The sequence below is a fragment of the Physella acuta genome, unplaced genomic scaffold (genome assembly GCF_028476545.2).
Source record: "Physella acuta isolate Inbredline_101_S28 unplaced genomic scaffold, ASM2847654v3 ptg002486l, whole genome shotgun sequence".
Taxonomy (NCBI): Eukaryota; Metazoa; Mollusca; class Gastropoda; family Physidae; genus Physella; species Physella acuta.
Window position 1 is genome coordinate 7217 of NW_026733960.1, and position 21977 is coordinate 29193.

The 21977-nt window shown below is 35.6% G+C and overlaps 1 protein-coding gene across 1 annotated transcript; it reads right to left on the reverse strand.

Moving 5' to 3' along the window:
• Positions 1-4298: 4298 nt before the first annotated feature.
• Positions 4299-21087, reverse strand: LOC131933390 (chitinase-3-like protein 1). The gene is made up of 8 exons (XM_059290165.1): positions 21047-21087; positions 18151-18384; positions 16080-16201; positions 12969-13399; positions 12003-12497; positions 8378-8472; positions 6900-6983; positions 4299-4700 (listed from the first exon to the last, which is right to left on the reverse strand). Exons 2-8 carry the CDS (start codon positions 18378-18380, stop codon positions 4397-4399), a joined length of 1761 nt encoding a protein of 586 aa, XP_059146148.1. The 5' UTR covers positions 18381-18384; positions 21047-21087; the 3' UTR covers positions 4299-4396.
• Positions 21088-21977: the final 890 nt, after the last annotated feature.

Genomic DNA, 21977 nt, shown 5'->3' on the forward strand with positions numbered 1-21977 from the left:
GGTTTAGGGATATGCCTATGACTATATTTTGTATAAATTAAAGTACCGAGAAAATAGACAGCACTATCAACCTAGTGCCCGTTGTATCCTTCCTCAACGGGCCATTTTTCTCGTACAATAAATAATAGGCAATATTTAAAATATCCGTGTTTTACCTACCATATATCTATCAATTCACGCTTTTTTTTCCAGTACTTTAAATTTTAAAAATTTACAATAGAGTTTTATAACTAAAACCAATGCGCACCCAATGAACGTGATGACGCGTCTATAATAGTGCGGAATAGTTGATTAAAAATTATAAGTAGTAAACAGTACATTCAGTGAATAAAATAAATAAAAGATTGCCTTTTATTTATCAATCCATGCTAATTATAATTTTCTAATAACAATTTCCTCTTCCACATCCGCACAATTTGCATTCACATTTTGCTAATTATATTATTTCTTTACTAATTCCTTCTAGGACGTCCGTAGATTTGTATTCACGTGTTTTTTTTTATTAGCGTGAGTTTAATTTATTTTTAAATTACCTCCGTTGTCAAAATTAGAAAAAGAGTTAAATTAATTTGATTTTTCTACCCTACTGTTATTATGTATCCACTTTTTCTAGGAATATAAACGAAAATGATATTTGACATTGATCCTTTTAATATGTTTTAGCAATGTGCCTGTATTTAATATTTTCTTTACGTTATGCAAAAGAGTAAAAACAGTGGCATTTATAAAATAACTTTATGTTGTTATATAAACAAACCCTACTCTATCACTTATAATAAGACACTGCTGTGCGATGTTTGCATTTATGATTCCAAAATCCATAGCGATGACAGAAGGAAGGAGGGAAGGACTGACACACTACTTGCCCGCTTATATTATATATATATATATATATATATATATATATATATATATATATATATATATATATATATATATATATATATATATATAATATTATATACACACACACACACACACACACACACACACACACACACACATATATATATATATATATATATATATATATATATATATATATATATATATATATATATAATATTATATATATACACACACACACACACACATATATATATATATATATATATATATAAATAAATAAATAAATAAATATATATATATATATATATATATATATATATATATATATATATATATATATATATATATATATATATATATATATATATGTGTGTGTGTGTGTGTGTCTGTGTGACTGGGCTAGTCTAGTATGACATACTATGTAAAAGCGTTCTTCTATCCCGTTGAGGTTAATTTTGATCCAAGACATACCCGCTCTTCGATTAACCCGTTTTGTCCCTTGGTACGCTCATGAAAACCACAAACACCGTGAACAAAGCTCTTCAGTCTCCCCACGGACGCCCTAAGCAACGCGTCATCTCCCATGTTCAGACGTCCTTTTGTTACTCCCCGCGACTAAATATGGTCCAGCTATTTCCTCCCTGTCAGCATAGTATGTTTATGGGCCGCCTGCTTGTCCCTGTAATGTGGGCGCCATCCTGAGGAAAATCTGGATTACAATAGCAGGTCGTGGGTCGTTTTAAAAGAAGTCTTTTTTTTTTTTAAATTTCTTTCTAAAGTTTGACGAGGAAACTAATATATGAAGGCCTATATCGTTTAATTTCGGCACGATAGCTGCACATTCTAATAAACACCCGACCAAACCTTAACAATGACATCTCGAACTCGTATCACTTATGAAATACTAATTTCATAGAGTGAAAAATAAGCCTGAAAGAAACTGTTTTAGCATTTTTACTTTCTCGTGTTTAAGAAGTATAGAGAAAATCTTGTAATCGTGCAAAAAAAAAAAAAAAAAAAAAAAAAAAAAAAAAAAATCGAGATTTTTACAAATCTCGACGTTTTACACCTCACTGATACGGAAAAACATAATTTTGCAATCTTGTCCGTATGTCTGTGTCTGTGTGTGTGTGTGTGTAAACACGATAACTTGAGCACCGTTACAGCTAGGTTGATGAAATTTCATTTATAAGTATTTTATCAAAATCGTAGAAGTGGTACTTTTTCTACTTTGAATTTTTCAAAAGCCTATAACTTGAGTGCTATTTCAGATAGATAAATGAAATTTCAGATTTAAGTGAAAGATCAAATGCTCTACCTTCTGTGAAATTTTGACTAATTTCCGTTAATCGGAAGTACTAATTTACGCTATTTCCGATTTCTAAAAATAACGCATGTAAATTTATAAAGTACTAATAATATTGCGCACTAGTATGCACATTTTGTTTTGGCGTTCGCTTGGTGCGTAATTCTTTTTTCTATCAGATTCTATTCTATTTTTACAAGCTTTTATTTAACTCACTTCCTCGTCAGTCTGTCTGTCTGTCTAGACGGAAACGCAGGAGTGAAAATTCGGACAGTTCTACTTGACCGACACGATTCACAGTTGGCACGTGGGTCAAGACATGAAGACAATGCAATCTGAAACTAAATTTGACTTAATTGGATGCCTAATTGATTTTTTATGAATTAATTAAAATTTGGACCGAATTAGTAGGCATGTCTAGCCAACCACACCACACGCGTCATCAATAGCTGCGCCATCACGACCACGTAATGGCTGCGTTCAAAAACCATTGCGCGCCTACTGAACGTGATATTCAGTAGGCGCGCAATGGTTTTTAGTCATGTAACTCTATTGTAGATAAAACATGTAAAGTAGTGAAAAAAAAATTCATAAAAAAACGTTTTAATAACAAGCTTTTATGTAATGATGCACTAAAAAGTAGAAAATAAATTATAGACTACTATTTAAATAACTATAAAGAAAAGCGTGGGTGTCTTCCTTAACATTAGTAAAGGTATCCAATAGATACTAAAGTGACCCACGCTTTTCTTTATAGTTATTTAAATAGTAGTCTATAATTTATTTTCTACTTTTTAGTGCATCATTACATAAAAGCTTGTTATTAAAACGTTTTTTTATGAATTTTTTTACAAGCTTTTATTTAACTCACTTCCTCTGTCGTCAGTCGTCAGTCTGTCTAGATAGAAACGCAGGAGTGAAAACTCGGAAACTTCTACTTGACCGACACGATTCACAGTTGGCACGTGGGTCAAGACATGAAGACAATGCAATCTGAAACTAAATTTGACTTAATTGGATGCCTAATTAATTTTTTATTAATTAATTAAAATTTGGACCGAATTAGTAGGCATGTCTAGCCAACCACACCACACGCGTCATCACCTTCAATAGCTGCGCCATCACGTAATGGCTGCGTTCAAAAACCATTGCGCGCCTACTGAACGTGATGTTCAGTAGGCGCGCAATGGTTTTTAGTCATGTAACTCTATTGTAAATAAAACATGTAAAGTACTGAAAAAAAAATTCATAAAAAACGTTTTAATAACAAGCTTTTATGTAATGATGCACTAAAAAGTAGAAAATAAATTATAGACTACTATTTAAATAACTATAAAGAAAAGCGTGGGTGTCTTCCTTAACATTAGTAAAGGTATCCAATAGATACTAAAGTGACCCACGCTTTTCTTTATAGTTATTTAAATAGTAGTCTATAATTTATTTTCTACTTTTTAGTGCATCATTACATAAAAGCTTGTTATTAAAACGTTTTTTATGAATTTTTTTAAAAAGTTTAAGTAATTAAAAATCATGTCTATATTCCAAGTTATATAAGAATATTCGAGAAAGTTTAGGGGAGATCACTCCCGGTTTATTTCAATTGTTTTTTTTTAATTGAAAAATAAAGCCTACATAATATTAGCGCACAAGTAATACTAAAGTTTTAAAACATTCACAAAAACGTTTTAATAACAAGCTTTTATATAATTATAATACTAAAAAGAATGAACCTCTATTAAATAAAGTCGGATCTTGATCAACGTGCCAGGTTTCAATGTAATTGGTTGAAACTTTGCTCGCCAGTTTCGATTCTTGGTGGGCGAAGCACGACTAGGAAACTTGATCTTATGTGGCACTATAGAGCCTGACCCCATGTGGTGGACTAGGTAACGATCTTGTGTGGTGGGTTAGGGAATTTCATCTTGTGTGGTGTACTAGGGAACTTGATCTTATGTGGTAATGGGGAACTTTATCTCATAGTGTGGACTAGGAAACCTGATCTTATGTGACACTTGGGAACTTGATCTTGTGCAAAGTGTGCCGATTTAAACAGAATACAATAAATTATAATTTTATTTATTGTCTACTTGTTACCACGAAAACAAATACAATCGTTAGTTTGAAGCAATTTAACATGAAATGATAATTCTAGTTTTATTTGAAAGAAACAAAAAGCTTAATAAACAAACTTAAATAAATAAGAAACAAACAGTAGTAATGAAACCCGCACAAGGGCTGCCTTTATCGAGTCGCTAGCAGCATTAGTAAGGCAACAAAGCTCAAACTGGGCGAGCATATGGATAGTGTAGAGGAGCAATATTGCTCACATTTTTCACATTTCCAGAGGTCACTCTCGCCTAAGTTACTTAACTCGTATGCCAGACGTGACAAGGGAAAATTTCCTTTATTGCAATGCGCGCCAGAGAAGTCATCTTCGGATTGAGAAGATATCATCAAACCTCCTATGTTATGCTCTTTTAGGTATTCAATCTTTTGAGTTATACTTCGTTCATCCTCATAAGTGACCCATTCTTTTTCCAAGTACCTGTTCATTAGAGATGTACATTGCTTTTTATGGATCATTCATCATTATAAGTGATAGAGTAGGGTTTGTTTATATAACGACATAAAGTACGGGTCGTGAGGATCTTGTCATGTCTAGAACAATCAACATAACTATGTTAAACAGTAGACCACTGGTCAACTAGTGTTGGCTCGTATGTGTTCAAAATGTGGGTGGGTGGTGGATGTTTGTCATATGGCCAACTTCCCAAAAACGCCTATTGTCCAAGGTTATCGCCCAAAATTATTATGTTTTTATTTTAATAATTAACACATTATAACATGTATTGTAATAAGAGTTTTTGGTTTGGTAAATGTGGGGGGAAAAACGTGTTATTGTAACACAATTGTTTTTTCTTTCCTTTAGAGCAATGTTTTAGCACACATGCCTGATGTATTTTATCACATAAAAATTACACAACGAAATAATGTGAAATGATTTTTAGATTGTGATATTGTGTGCAAAACTGTGAAGATAATCCATTACAGATCCAATACAGATTGTTGCTGTTTGTTAATCCCCGTCAATGGTAGCCTTTTAGCGCTTTGCTCGGGGCACTTTATCGAACACAATCAATGAATTCTTCAAACAAAAATCTTTATTTTTTCAATGTTAGCATATGGTGCAGCACAAGTCTCCAAAGCCAGGTTTGATTGACAAACTTCTGAGGACGGTCAATTTTATGCTGCTAGATACAGTGGCGTAGCCATGATTGTTTCATGGGGGGGGGGGGTTCAAAATTTTCCATTATATATATATATATATATATATATATATATATATATATATATATATATAAATATATATAAGCTGTATGTCATTGCTTCGCTTTGATGTAATATAAATTGAAAGTAGTATTCTGCATAAATAATAACAAACACACAATGTAGGCCGACAAAACAAAACAGTTTATCACTTTTAACAAAAAGCAAACAAAATATACACACAATACAACAAAGACAATGAACGCAACACAATCTGTTTTGTAATCCTTGTAGAACAACATTGACATAATGATTCCTAGAATATTAATTAAGACAAGCGAACTAGGAGAAATAATCACTCTCTTAATATACATTTCTACACATTTAATTGTAAATGTCAAAACAGATCAATAATTACTTTAGTATGTAATATAACAGGTTAACACTATTCGTTTATACAAAAAATATGTTGACTACAATCAATATTAAATATATTGTCATCATAAATGCTAAAACATTACAGCGTAATGAAAGATTTTGATATCAGAGTTGGTATAAAATCACGCTTTTCAATCTATAGAAAACCAAATTTAATAGGTGGAACATTTTGAATAATAGCCTACATCTAACTAAAATATTGGTCTTGCAGTTCAGATCATTCATTTACTGTTTTTTTTGTGTGTTCTTTAAAGATCATTTTTAACATAATGGTAAGGTATGGGCTAGATCACTATTGATCACACACCTCTTTACTGGTAATTGCAAAACAACATTCATCGAGTTTTACCTGTTTCAAAGCTATGATTCCGGCGGCAATGTACTTTACGCGTTTTCCCAAATGTTCGGGTTGGGTTGGGGGGGGGGGGGGTTCGATTTTATTCACCACTGTCTTGTCACTTTAAGTCAATTATCCTACCCAGCGTATACCTATGTGTGACATTAAGGTCACTCTACACAATTACGGCCTGTCCTGTTCTGGTGGTGAGGTGGGGGAGGGGGGAGGGGGTAAAATAACCAACTCAGAGTGAACATAACCCCCCCCTCCCCGGCATACGTCACTGGTTAGATATGCGCAACGTGTGATAGATGATAGATGGTTTACGAACACTTTGGTCAGTTAAACCACGAGTTTTGCATCGTGTGACGGATAGTTTCTTTTTCAAAATTATTTCACGTGTTTTGACATTAGTGAGGCTAGTTTAATGATATCATCATTTTATTTTATCTTTTGCATTTTCTTGTCATATACTTTCATTTAAATTGCTATTTTTTAAAAAGTAAGTTCATTCAGTCTCTCTCTCTCTCTCTCTATAGCTATATATATATATATATATATATATATATATATATATATATATATATATATATATATATATATATATATATATATATATATATATATATAAATGTATGGGTGTGTATATTTAAATGTAGAATTTATATGCCACTGAGTGGACAATGGCATCTGTCAACTCACCAGAAAGGTGTAAGATCCCTGAAAGAGGCTCTCATGTTAGTTCCATTTTTAATGCGTTGGCACATCTCGTAGTAAAACACGTGTCTGCAGAAGTGAAAAGCTATGGGATAAGGCATTTAAGCATAGCTTCAACAGACAAGTGACAGACCTGGTGTGTCTATGAAAGAGCAGCGGGCGCTTCCCCCCCCCCCTCCCCGCAAGCATTTTTAGGACAGTGGCGCTTTTTCGGAAATAAAAAAAAAATGAAACATGCAAAGCCATTAAGTGATTCATGACTAAAATACTGAAGCTGAAATGAATGTGTCCATCTCGTGGCCGACGTCTAATCGAAACTGTTGATTATTGAAGGCGCCTTTCCTGCCGTCGGCGTTTGCACCTAACCGTAACTTATCTTGTGGTCTTTTCTAGAAAAAAATGTTAATTATTGATGAATTTATCTTGTATTACTGTTGATTAATTAAGGTGCCTATGGCTGATATAGTTGACTGTATGTGCTGCTGGATGTGGATTCACCATCATAGCTCAGGTGGTCAAGATGTAGCAGAAAGAAAAAAAACAATCAAAGACAATATCTACGATAATACTTAATCTTATATATATATATATATATATATATATATATATATATATATATATATATATATATATATATATATATATATATATATCTATATATATGTGTAGTTATTATATATACTTATAAATTTATAAATAAATAAATAAATAAATAAATAAATAAATATATATATATATATATATATATATATATATATATATATATATATATATATATATACACATTTACGCAACAGTGTAGACTGTTGAATAAAGAAAATTCAACCACACTTATCAATGCAAAATTGGAGAAAATTAAATTTTGAAATGAAATTGAGTACTTTATTTATTTGTCGTCCATGAGATGCCCTAAAGGGATGCCTTCTTCTAGCGTCGCGGGATCTGGTGCTATGGTATGTTGACAAACCTAACATGGGCGGGATCTGGTGCTATGGTATGTTGACAAACCTAACATGGGCGGGATCTGGTGCTATGGTATGTTGACAAACCTAACATGGGCGGGATCTGGTGCTATGGTATGTTGACAAACCTAACATGGGCGGGATCTGGTGCTATGGTATGTTGACAAACCTAACATGGGCGGGATCTGGTGCTATGGTATGTTGACAAACCTAACATGGGCGGGATCTGGTGCTATGGTATGTTGACAAACCTAACATGGGCGGGATCTGGTGCTATGGTATGTTGACAAACCTAACATGGGCGGGATCTGGTGCTATGGTATGTTGACAAACCTAACATGGGCGGGCTCTGGTGCTATGGTATGTTGACAAACCTAACATGGCCAACCTATCCTCACAACGTATCCTGGGAAACCTATCATAACAAACCTATCCTGACAAACCTATCTTAGCGAATCTATTCTCACAACTTATACTGACCAACCTATCATAAAAACCTACCCTGTCTTATCTGAGAGTGTTGAAGTCCCAACTCCAATGGCTGGAGCATTTAACCCTGCCACGGTCCTGTCTTTTAGAAGGAAACTTTGCCCAACCTTAATAAAAGAGCAGGAGTATTATCTATGTATAAAAAAATAATCAAAGAATGTCCTTCCCTTTATATGTCCTTTCTGCATTAGTACACCGTTCATCCGATCACCACGAAACTTCGGGATGTTGTTGTGAATACTCATAGGACACGGGTCGGCAACCTTTTGAGGCGGAAGAGCCAAAAGTTAAAATTTTGACAATTTCCCAGTTTTTAAAGAGCCAAAGAGCCACTGACACTTTTTTTTCAATATTTTATTATTTGATTAGCATTTGGTAAATAAATTTTATTTATTATTTAAAATAAATAGCTTTACATATGAAATAATATTTATTCATATAAAAACATACACTTGTTTTGCCAGAATAATGAAATTAGTAAGCAAAAAATAAAAATATTGGACTATCCCAATCCACCTTAGAAGCTGTTAATTTTTTAAAAAATATTTACGGATAACACCGGCTCAGGAGATGTCTCCCATTAGCCAGGCAGGCCTCAAAACGAAAAACTCCGACCAACTGGAATGGATATTGGCTTGATTACCGTGTATCTGTGCAGAGTTTCTTCCAGGCATCTCTTCTGGGGGGGGGGGGGGGGCTCTGTCCCCTCGAAGAAAGTCTACCGCTCTCCCAAAAACGAATTGGACTTTTATATCGAAAACATATATTTCGACCAGTGTCGCCTCCCCCCCCCCGGAAAATGTTGGCCGCCCCCCCCCACCCGAAAATATCAAGTGCCCCCCCCCCCCCCGGGAAAAAAAGTTTGGAAGAAACACTGTATCTGTCACTTATGTCATTTGGTTCTCATTAGGCCTATCTTCCATCCCACAGAGCCAAGTCCCCACCGCCCTGTACCCGGCTCAACAGTAGGAAGCTAATAATAACTACGTCACTCACGTAAATTTAATGGTTACTGACGGATAGGGAAATGCATTCTAAATTAACATTCCCCAATAACGATATTCGAAAAAGTCGCCAGTAGGGCAGTGGCAAGCATGGGATTGTTGTCACAGGGCTGAGTGTTTTTATCCTGTTTAAACTTGTGTATCCTTACAGTATAATTTTAGTTATGAGTTTTGAAAATTAAATAATGTAACTATTAATATTTGTGCAAGGAGCTGGAGAGCCGCATCGTGACACCAAAAGAGCCGCATGCGGCTCGCGAACCGCAGGTTGCCGACCCATGTCATAGGAAGATTGCTGTTCTGCGAAATAAAAAATTCAAATTTCTGAAGAGCGGCGCCACGGCATGTTGCGATTCGATTCTTTTCTATGTAAGGTATACAAAATAAATTAAAGGCGGATGCGATTTGACACCGTTCATCCGGGTGCCATGAAACTTTGGGCAGTTGATGAGGATGCTGCTCGTGTGAAGGTTTCTAAGAAAACAAAATTTAAAATTTCTTATGGGCGGCGCTCCGGCAAGGTGCGATTTTTCTGTCAGATTCGTCAGTCTAGCGACCGAGCACCCAGTTACGCCCTTTACACCTGAGGTGTGTTCTACCTCATTATCACTCAAGATGGGATCAACTAGAATAGTTGCATAGTACATGCTATTGTTATTTGTTGAATATTATGTCGGCCTATTTTGGGCTGTTTTTTGATTCTCATACTTTGGTTACTTTTGTAGTTATATTTTTGTTGTGTTTTATAACTAAATCTGGGTAACGTCCCCCCACCACTTCTCACGAGATGGCACTCGGGTCTCACGGCGCGAGGTTCTGCTTTAGGCCACTTTATTAACCTAGTCCCCGGACTCTAGTTGTGCACCTCACACAGAGGCGTAGCGAACCTTCCCGGCGCCCGGGGACAAACTTTCAATTTGGCGCCTCCATAAAACTGCTAAAATGCAGCTAAAATGACATTTTAATTTATTTTTACAACCCATTTTGGCGCCCCCTAAGGTCAGCGCCCGGGGACATATGTACCCCCCTGCCCCCCCCAATCGCTACGCCTCTGACCTCACATGGTGTGAATTTAATCAGCGATGTTGACGGTCAGATTCTAGCTTCCTCATGCCATTCATCACAGCTCAGGTTTGACCACGATGGTCAGTTCGCTGCGTTTTCTGTTATTGGACTGCCTGGCACAATGATGTCAGCCCAAGCGCTGACGACTGTCTTCTTAGTTTATGGGCGTAAAGGCCACGACCTGGGTCAGCTTGGATCAAGCAGGTGGTCCGAAAAGTGGTTGGGCTTATTAGCCTATATAAGAGTAGCGATGGGTGAAACATACACACATAGCTGGGGCTAGATACTAGTCTAGGCCTTATGGTGGGGGGGGGGGGGGGGGTCACTTGAAATTTTCGGGGGGGGGGGGGGAGTGAAGGGATTTCGTTCGGGTGATGGGGCGGTAGAAGTGATGCATGGAAGAAACTCTGAAAACTAGGGATACTAGCATTTACAGGTGTGATTCTTAGATTACATAGTAGTGCCACAAGTAAACTTCGGACTAGAGATGATAATATTTACACGTGTGATTCTGATATTACGTAAGCAGTGCCAGAATTACAATAAGGACTAGGAATAATAATATTTACACGTCTGGTTCTGAGATTACCGAAGCAGTGCAAGTAGTGGAGTTACGACTAGAGAAAATGACAATTACCTGTGTAAATTCTGAGTTGTGTAAATGTAGGATTGCTACTCACGCTTATATATGTTATTTTCTGAATTAATGTCAGTTCACCAAGTTGATAAATTCCGCATTCAAATGTAAGTTTGATGATTTTTGTCTTTTTGACTGGTATTTGTAATTCCAGTAATTTTTTTATTAAATATCAACGGGCCATGTCTTATATGTATTGTTTTACTGTTATTGAACATTTGCAGACCAAATTGGAGTCTAATGAATGTAATAAATAAATTGAACTATGGGTTAATACGTTTTATTTTTAGTTAACTATTAATGTTGTCTAAGTGTGTAATTAGTTTTGCTCAGGTCTGGTAAACCTCCTTGTACCAACGAAGATGCACGAAATCGAGAGAATAAAACCATCACCATCTCTCTATCGGTATAAGACCGACCCCTTACCCCTCCCCCTTACATTTTTGGTATCAGGAGAGGGATCCCCTCACACTCTCTTGATATCCATAAATCAAATTAAAAAAAACGACCCCCCCCCCCCCGACATGTACATTTAAGTAACTCAGTTTTAGAAAACAAGGTAACGCGTCTAAAAACACACAATCGGTAATAATTTCGTCAGACAAGTTTCACTTCTAAAAATAACGATTAGATACACGTTTAGAACCCCCCGATTACGCAATGTGCATTTGTTTTTACATGATTCAATTAGAAGATCGGAAAGCAAGATCACGCTTCTAAAAATACTCGATTGGTAACGGATTAATGAAATCATCTTAAAATATTGCATCATCCTTTCTTCTGAGACCGCAGCAACGCGCGGGACGAGTACGCTAATATTTTATATAGAACTAGAACAGCACTTTTATTACATACAAATTTATCTGACAGCATTTTGGCAATATTGCATAACATTGATGGCTACAAACTCACTTGACAACAATGAACCTACCAAGGAAATCACCACATTCACTTTCGATTTATCCGCTCCACTGTCAATCATCTTTTTTAACATGGAATCGATACTGAAAGTATTATGTTGGATCGTATCAGTTTGGCGACTCTGTCTGGACATTTTAATTGGCTTGCCACTGGCATGTGATCCAATGCTCCGGTCAGTGTCGTCTCTCGTTTCGCTTTGCGCAGTTAAATTGGCGAGAGAATGTTGACTCATTAAGGAACTGCTAGCCACACCAAACCGTTTGGCCAACCCAGACAGGTAGTGGCTATCGATGTATCCTGTCTTGTTTGTCTTGGCGCCTTCAAACATCTCACTTGGTCGGTACACCTCTTCTAGTGTGGACGTCTGTGGGGTGAATCTGACGGGTTGGTCGTTATCTCGGGCTGGGTACAATGGTGTGAGGAGTTGAGTTCTATTCTTGTCTTCAATGTCGGGATTAAATGTTAGTAATGTTATTTGGTCCGCAAAATTGTTTAGAAGTCCAACCTAAAAGTTTATATTCTCAGAAAGATAAATATTTCAATTAAGCAGTCTAGTCTTTTATTATAAAATTTATAAAGCAATGAAGATAAAATAATTTCCATCTACTATAGTATTTCACCACATTCTAAAATACATTAAATACATCTCTCTGACTGTACAGCTATCCTATTTTAACAACCTAATGTTTGAGCCTAAAGTTCTTGTTTGAAACCAAAATTGTCTTCTAAAATCCTTTTTTTTAAAACCTCAAAATTATCATTTAAATTACTTGTTTTAAACCTCAAAGTTGAACCCGCATTGGTCTACTAAAGTCCTTGTATGAACCTAAAATAGTCCTCTAAAGACCTTGTTTGAACCCTAATTTGTCTTCTTAAGGCGTTATTTTATATCTCAAACAAGTCTTCTAAAGTTTAAAAAAATTAAATCAAAACTGATTGTCTTAAACATAAATATTGTTTTCTAAATTCCACGTACCTCATAGTACTGCGAGATGTTTTGCACAAATCCAGCTAATACAACACCAATTTGAAGCCTGTAACTGTTTGTGATGACTTCCCGGTAGAATGTCATTTTCAGATGTCTCAACAAAGTGGTAAGCTGCCTGGCCTCTGGCGGGTATAACCAGTGAATAACAAGGCCGTCAAATCCCCACAACCGAAGGTGTTGCCGGCAGGCTTGAGTAAAATCTTCCAGTTTGTTCACGTCAGATACGATTGACTCGTAAGATAAACCGCTCGATTCTATCACCGTTAGAAAAGTTTGTACATTTGGCATTTTGACTTTAAAGTCGTTAATAGTTATATAATTCGGAAAATACTCGTTTTCATTTAGCGGCAGGAGATTAGACCTGGATGGAATAAATCTTTCCGTGTCATCACTTATTTCTGTATAGCTGTAGTAAATATCTGTGAGAGGAATGTTCTCATGACAATTTCATATATATATATATATATATATATATATATATATATATATATATATATATATATATATATATATATATATATATATATATATATGTGTGTGTGTGTGTGTGTGTGTGTATTTAAGCTGTTACTTCACGTTGGTCAATACACATGTTTGTAAGTTTAAATAAATGTTAATCAATCATAGATTTAGTCCCACACAACGTTGACCAAACTCACTAATTTTTTTGAAAAACAGTGTTTAAATAAACCGGGAGTGATCTCCCCTAAACTTTCTCGAATATTCAAATATAAAACTACGAGGGATGGCAACTCAAGACATAGACAATATCTGTAATCCATTTTTAATTACTTAAACTTTTTATATTAAAAGGGAGTCTCGTAAAAAAAAAAGAATTGCACACCAAGTGAACGCCTACTAAAATGTGTATAATAGTGGGGATATTATTAGTACTTTATAAATTTACGTGCGTTTTTTGAGAAATCGGAAATAGCGTAAATTCGTACTTCCGGTCAACAGAAATTACTCTAAATTTGACAGAAGGCAGAGAATTAGATCTTTTACTTACATATGAAATTTCATTTATCTATCTGAAATAGTACTAAAGTTATTGGCTTTTTAAAAATTCAAAGTAGAAAAAGTACCACTTCCGTTTATCGGAAATCGCTCAAAAGTTGATACGGATCAACGATTTTGATAAAATACTTATATATGAAATTTCATCAATCTAGCTCTAACGGTACTCAGACACACACACACACACACACACACACACACACACACACACACACACACACACACACACACACACACACACACACACAGAGAGAGAGAGAGAGACATACGGACAATATTGCAAAATTATTTTTTTCTGTATCAGTGAGGTGTAAAACGTTCTCGATTTTTTTGCACGATTACAAGACTTTCTCTATACTTCGTATATGCGAGAAAGTAAAAAATACAGCCTTGAGAGGGGTGGTGGACTGAGGTGTGACATCATTTTAGCTTTTTTTATGCTTTATTTACATGTTCAGCTGGGTTTTATTATTTTAAAAATAAACACACCTCAACATTGTCGTCTTAATTTTACTTTTTACATGCAGGTTACGAGTTTAGTTCGTTTTAAAATTATTAGTAATTAAATTGTTAGATATTGAATTCAAAATGTAGACCTCCAACTCCCCCCCCCCTCCCCAGTCCACATGCGACAACAAGTCGTTTTTTTTCTGGAAACCCCTCCTAACCCTCCGTGTGGACATCATAAATGTCAAACTGCAACAGGGATATAGTGGGCTACTACATTCGATGAATAAAACGAAACCGGCACCATTCATGTAGTCTCTCTTTTGGATGGTGCGACATCACTATTGAGGAGGATGATTAGCCTAAACTCAATAATTTCTTACAGCACACCCTGAGGCGTCTGGGCGGAAATCTGGACAAACCAGCGTTCCAAAAACTAAGATCCAAGAAATATTCCGCCATTTTTGTTTACATTTAAAGAACTCCATTTTTACTTTCTCGTATATACGAAGTATAGAGAAAGTATTGTAATCGTGCACAAAAATCACTTGAAATTTTAACAATTTTCACCGTATTACACCTCAGTCCTTCCTCACATCCGAAGTATAGAGGACTTATTTTAATCGGGCAAAAATTATCAATCCAGATTTATCAAAATTAAGAGGTTTTATGCGTAATCCAGTCTGAAAAACTGGGCTTTGCAATTGTGTCCGTATGTCCGTGTGTCTGTGTGTATGTCTGTGTGTATGTCTGTCTGTCCGTGTGTAAACTCGATAACTTGAGTACCGTTACAGCTAGGTTGATGAAATTTCATATATAAGTATTTTATCAAAATCGTAGATCCGTATCAACTTTTGAGCGATTTCCGATAACCGGAAGAGGTACTTTTTCTACTTTGAATTTTTCAAAAGCCTATAACTTGAGTACTATTTCAGATAGATAAATGAAATTTCACATGTAAGTAAAAGATCTAATTCTCTACCTTCTGTTAAATTTTGAGTAATTTCCATTGACCGGAAGTAGTAATTTACGCTACTTCCGATTTCTCAAAAAACTAATGTAAAATTTTAAAGTACTAATAATATTGCGCACTATTATGCACTTTTTTTTATTTGGCGTTCACTTGGTGTGCAATTCTTTTGTCTACGAGATTTTATTCTATTTTTAAAACTTTAAGTATTTAAAATGGATTAAAAATCTAGTCTATAGCCCGAGTTCCCATCCCCTGTTGTTTTATATAAGAAAATTCGAGAAGTTTAGGGGAGATCACTCCCGGTTTATTAGAAAACATGGTCACACCTCTAAAAATACCCGTTATGTAATACGTTATGCAACCCTTATAAAATATTTCTTCACTCCATGTGTAGGCGTAGATCTAGATCGCAGTCCACCCAGCTCCGATGGATACCTGATTTACCGTCAGGTTCGAAATTGTACTTTGCACACACTCAAACACACACACACATACACCACACCACACCACACTAACACCCATTCACACACACACACATACACACGTCTACCTAGTGTCGTATTTGTGTAATAAGAGTACCTTGTACAGTTTTTTTTTGTTTTTCGAACTGATGTCTGTAATCCACTCGGTCAACATACCGTTGTCGTGATTTATACACGTACCTGAGCAATAGTTAGGTGCCATAGAGTGCAGCAGAAATCGACGTGTTCCATCTCTGGTAGCTGCACTAGCATCAATGTTACACACAACACGTTTAAGCCGTGAGCTGTAAGCATCCCTATTGCTTGAGTGGAAATAGAATAATTCAATAAATGAGCAGTGCTACCACTCAATTAATATTTCAGTGCTACCACTAGATTAATATACCGGTGCCACCAGTAGCGGATTAAGGGGGTTGGGGGTGGGTTGGTTTTTACTATAAAAACTAAACTTTTAATTTTTTTTATCAAACACGTGTACACATTTCTTTTAAAATTAACCGGGGGTAATCTCCCCTATACTTTCTCTAATATAAAAGTCCATGTGCGCACTTCTCTCTAAATGTTTAAATGTATAAACACAATTTTATTTAAAGAAGAAAAATAAAACATAAAGGCTTATTCGAATGTAGAAAAACAGTTTTAATTATGCAACCGGAAAAGTGTTTATAGTTGTGAAAAAGAACGCATTAAACAATTACGTCACTAATGTTTATACTAAAAAAATAGCACAGAATTAATGACGTCATCTTCCGAGTTTAGAATATAAAGAAATGAACTATTTCATTCAAATATGATTTAGATCTACGTGCGCTATAAAATTTATACAATTTTCTCGGCCTAAACTTGAAAAAATTATGTATTAGGATTCTAGAATCTAAATCTAGATCTCGATATTCTAGATCTAGCTCTAGATCTAGATATTCTAGATCTTCTAGATCTAGAGATTCTAGATCCAGGTGATCTAGATCTACGGAAAACTAGACTCAGACAGATCTAGACCCTACCTAGATCTAAAATGTATTCCAATAATACATATCTATACTAAACTATTTCAGACCTTAATTACTTTATTGAAATCTTTGTTTGTTTTGAACTCTGTCAAAATAGTATTTTAATCAATACCTATTACAATTTATTAAAACTGTTTTCTAAAACGTGGAATAACGTCTAAAATTTATATTGAAACATTGCTTTTTTTAATGCAAAAATGTGACGTCGCACCATCTGAACCCCCCCTCCCCCTCATCACACACCGTCACAAAATTACGGACCCCCTCCCCCATACGAGTGTGACGTCATTTATGGACGACCCCCGTATCAAAATTTCGTAGTGTTACATAAGAATATTTGTGAAAGTTTAGGGGAGATCATTCCCGCTTTATTATTTTGGTGTCACACAATTGATGTAGAAAACAGTTAAATTAGTCTGTAATGCCAAGTAGCAGTCCACATTCTTTATTTCGACTGTATACAATTCAGTAAATTCAGTAATGAGATCTCTATGTTATTACCTATCACATTTGCTCCCTTTTTGGGTCGGCGCTTAACGCAGCCCCCCCCCGGAGAGATGCCTGGAAGAAACTCTGCCGTTTAGGGAGGAGGGGGGATTGGGGGGGGGGGGGGTTATAATCCGACAAAAAATAATATTTTTTTGCACCTTGCTAGACTAGTGGATTTGAAAAAAAAACTAATCGATTGCAGCAGTGATTATTTCTACCTTATCTAAAACTCACTGTTGCGTAGAGAAAAAAAAAACTACATACGTTGTAGTATGAAAAATAGGCAAAAAAAGCACACTCTGCCCGCGAAGATGGAACGATCGGGCGCTGGAATGGAGAGAGATGTAGAATGGACTGAATGCAGAGACAAGTGATAGTAGAATGAGATGCGGAGTGATACAGTGTGTGGACCTGTGACAGTAGAGGTCTGTTGAGATTCACCTAATTATCTGAACTGTAATTATTCATGAAGAAATAAAGTGTTGGAATCTTGAACCTGCGGGCAGAGTGTGCTTTTTTATATCAGGTGGGTGGATCGGTACCAAATGAGATGTCCACGGCCTAGAGGTGGGATCTCCTAAGACATTGACGAATACCTACAGACAGGATGTTGTACACGCCTCTGTCGCATTTGGGTGCCGTGAGGAAGGGGTCGCACAAGACCTAATAATAAGTTTTAATGAGTTTTGCCTAGGGCGCTAAATAACCTGGCGCCGGCACTTTCTGTGCGGTATTTTAAAACGGTCTTTTACCCAGCAATTGTATTTCCGCTGGCCGCTGTAGGCAGGTCTTTGATTTCTCTGTCTGTGATGTTCACAATGCTGATATTGGCGCGTGTGTCGGGATTAACGACACTGGGCGTCTGTTGATGGTCAGTGGTCGTTACAAAGCGCTCGTCACCCACTGTGCTGTTGTTCTGCGCGGCTGTGGCGGTTACACAGATGAGAACCTCTGATGCCATTATTATCCAATATAGGGTCATGTCGCTGAAATAAGAGGAAATAAATGAGTTAGACCTTCTATTTAAAAATAGACACACACACAGACACACAGACACACCGACACACACACACACACAAACAGACATACGGACAGAATTGCAAAGCCCAATTTTTCCGACTCGATTACGCATAGAACGTTGAAATTTTGATACATCTGCATTTATTATTTTTGCCAGATTAAATAAGTCCCCTATACTCCGTATATGATGAAGTACTGGGGTTTAAAACGATGAAAACTGTCAAAATTTCAAGTGATTTTTTTTGCACGATTACAATACTTCCTCTATACTCTGTATACACGAAAGTAAAAATAATTAGTGCTGTCAGACAAAAATAAACCTCATCTGAGTTTAGAGGGAAGTTTGTAGCAGATGCTAATTCGTTTAGGACAGTCTTTATATGCAATTCTTTTTCCACGAGATTTTATTCTATTTTAAAAAGTTTAAGTATTTAAAATAGATTAAAAATCATGTCTATATCACGAGTTCCCATCCCCTGTTGTTTTATATAAGAATATTCGAAAAAGTTTAGGGGAGATCACTCCCGATTTATTAATTACTCAAACTTAAAAAAAAAAGAATAGAATCTCGTGAAAAAAAGAATTGCACACCAAGTGAACGCAAAATAAAATGTGTATAATAGTGCGGAATATTATTAGTACTTTATAAATTCACTTGCGTTTTATGAGAAATCGGAAATAGCAAAAATTACAACTTCCAATCAACGGAAATTATTAAAAATTTGAAAGAAGGCAGAGAATTAGATCTTTAACTTACATGTGAAATTTCATTTATCTATCTGAAATAGAACTCAAGTTATAGGCTTCTGAAAATTCCGGTTATCGGAAATCGCTCAAAAGTTGAAGCGGATGTACGATTTTGATATAATACTTATATATGAAATTTTATCAACCTAGGTTAAATGGTACTAAAGTTATCGTGTTTACAGACACACACACACATCCACACACATCCACACACACATACACACACATACACACACACACAAACATACGAACAAGATTGCAAAATTATGTTTTTTAGACTCAGGGATGTGTAAAACGTCGAGATTTGCAATAATTTCGATTTTGTTTTGCACGATTACCAGACTTTCTCAATACTTCGTATATACGAGAAAGTAAAAAAGGGTTTGGTGAATGCGCATATGAAACTTGTAGTGTTTGGTACCTTCAAAAAGTAAAGAACCAATGCTTTAGAGTGTAGTTTGTAGACCGTATGTGAACGTATGCTATTTTACTGATCGGATAGCGATACACGAATCTGTGATATTTATTTCTTATTAATGCAGCGATCCAGGCAAGATGTAATGCAATCAAGTAAACATATCTGATCTCTCACGTTGAAGTTGAGAGAATCGGGTAGTTGAGAGAAACAGGGCAGTGAAAACATACATTAAGTTTCTGAACGTTGACACTGCCCCAAGTAATCACGTTTAACAAGATGTTCATCTCATTTTATGCCCGCCGAAACTTGTGAAAAGTGTAACTTCATGTCTTGCATGTCGGTCAAAAGAATATGAAAGACGGGTGCTTGAGATGTGTAATTGTCTCCCGCGCTCGTTTCATTCTTTTTTTAAAATTTATAATATTAGTTTAGATCACATTCCTTTTTAGCGCAATTTCCATACTGACAATTGCGATTATTAATTCGTTATTTCTGGATGGATGGATGGATGTGTGTCCGCAGCTTTAAGTCGTATCTCCTCCTCAACGAAGCAATATCGAGGACTAGTTCCAAAAGCAAGTTAAGCAAGTTCCGAGGATGATTGTGGGCCCAAAAAATGCCCGGAATTCCTTCCTGGATTTCCCGGAAAAGCCAAAAAACCTCGAAAAAAATGCAGTTTTTGGCCCATATCTCGGCAACCAGACCACTTAGCGACTTGAAACATTTACCAATCGATTTATGCCATAATTTAGAACAATATTGCCGAAGAAAGTTTTCAAAAATATCCTTTCGTTCGGTCACAAAAAATTTGCTGAATATATGATTTATCTCGATTTAAAATTGTTATGGATAACATAAGGAAATTGCGCTTAAATTGTCACTAGACTTTTTATTAACTTGTTTTTTATTGCTATGCAAATCTTTAGTATGTCTTATTTCAATGATAATAAAGAGAAGAAATTGTTCAGTACAAAACCATTTAAATGAGCTTTATTAGACTATTGGAAGAAGAGCAATACGTCATTTTAAAGAGCATTTTGAAACGGTTGCATATCTTGCAAACCACAGCTCTACAGCTCAAATAGTTAGTTCTTTCTTTAACGCAACAGTGTGTATTAGTTAATGTAGAACAATTGCTGCTGTAGTAAACTGTAGTATATCTTTAAAAAAAAACACTACTAAAGTGCGAAACATATTTTGGACTGACTTTGGGCCTCTTACTCCTAAATAGCCGAGTCCACTCCCCTTTTTCCTCCCCTTACGAATTGCGGGGTCTGGTGGTAAGGTAGATCTAGATCTAGTTCCGCCCCTGATTTTAACCCGGTTGCTTTAATAAGGCCGATTATATTTATTTATACTACTATACGTACATGGATTATTCATTTTAAATTTGAATCAATTTGAAAAGTCTCTATACAATAAACAATGAAAAAACACAAACATTTTTAATAAATTCTACATACAGATTGATTTGAAAACATAACTTTAAAAATATGCAACAAACAATCCAATGTTAAACGGTGCACACTCATTCGAACATCGCTACAAAATACCTTCTCTAAAAATGATTTAGAAGATGCGAAATCGGAGTTCAATGTACATGAACATGTCCTTGGAAAAACATTCGATAACGGTTTGATCAATATTAGATCTAGACGGTTCAATAATAAAAATAAAAAAAGACCGGTCTTATCAATTATTTGAATGAAGTCTAATATTTCTGACACTGAGGACTCCGTAATCTTATATAATAATATATTGTGTTTGCTAACATCTGCTGCATGAGACAGGGAAGAATCGACTTGATCAAATCTACGCAGAACGATAGACAGTATTTGGTGGGCTAGAATAATCGGATTACCTCAGCATTCAAAGCATGAAGGAATAGAAAAAAAATAATGGAGAGTAAATGGACCCGAGCGAAAAAAGTCTCAAAGGTATTCGAGAGACCCATTAAATATTTTAAAAAATCATGCATGGCGTAGTTAAAATTAATATAGCTATAAAATCCTGTTTGGTTTTTCAGGACTTTACTAAAGATTGGATGTATGTAATGTTTTTAATATTTTCGGCAACTAAATTAAAAAAAAAAGCAAAAAGGAAAAAACAATTTTCTTTTCACGTGTAATAGCGACATAAACAATGGAATCCTGCTACTGCTATTGTTTAGGCTAGTATAAATTTTATTGTACAAATTGTAAACGACATAAACCGGAAGTGATCTCCCCTAAACTTTCTCTAATCTATATCTATCTATATATCTATATATATAATTCTCCTCTTCGAGCCGTTAGAAAACAAGCTGCAAACGCGCTCCTTACCTCCCCACCCCTACATGGTTTTAGTGAGCTGTGTTCACTCTAAATGTTTACAAGCAGAGCCAACCATTTTAAA

Bases quoted from the DNA above. Each gene is read 5' to 3' on its own strand.
- LOC131933390 (XM_059290165.1), bottom strand. From the start codon at position 18,380: ATGACCCTATATTGGATAATAATGGCATCAGAGGTTCTCATCTGTGTA. The intron at 16,202-18,150 runs GTAAAAGACCGT...TTTCCACTCAAG, and splicing joins AGCGGAAATACAATTGCTGG to CAATAGGGATGCTTACAGCT. The intron at 6,984-8,377 runs GTAGGTTTTTAT...TCACTTCTGCAG, and splicing joins ACACTCTCAGATAAGACAGG to ACACGTGTTTTACTACGAGA.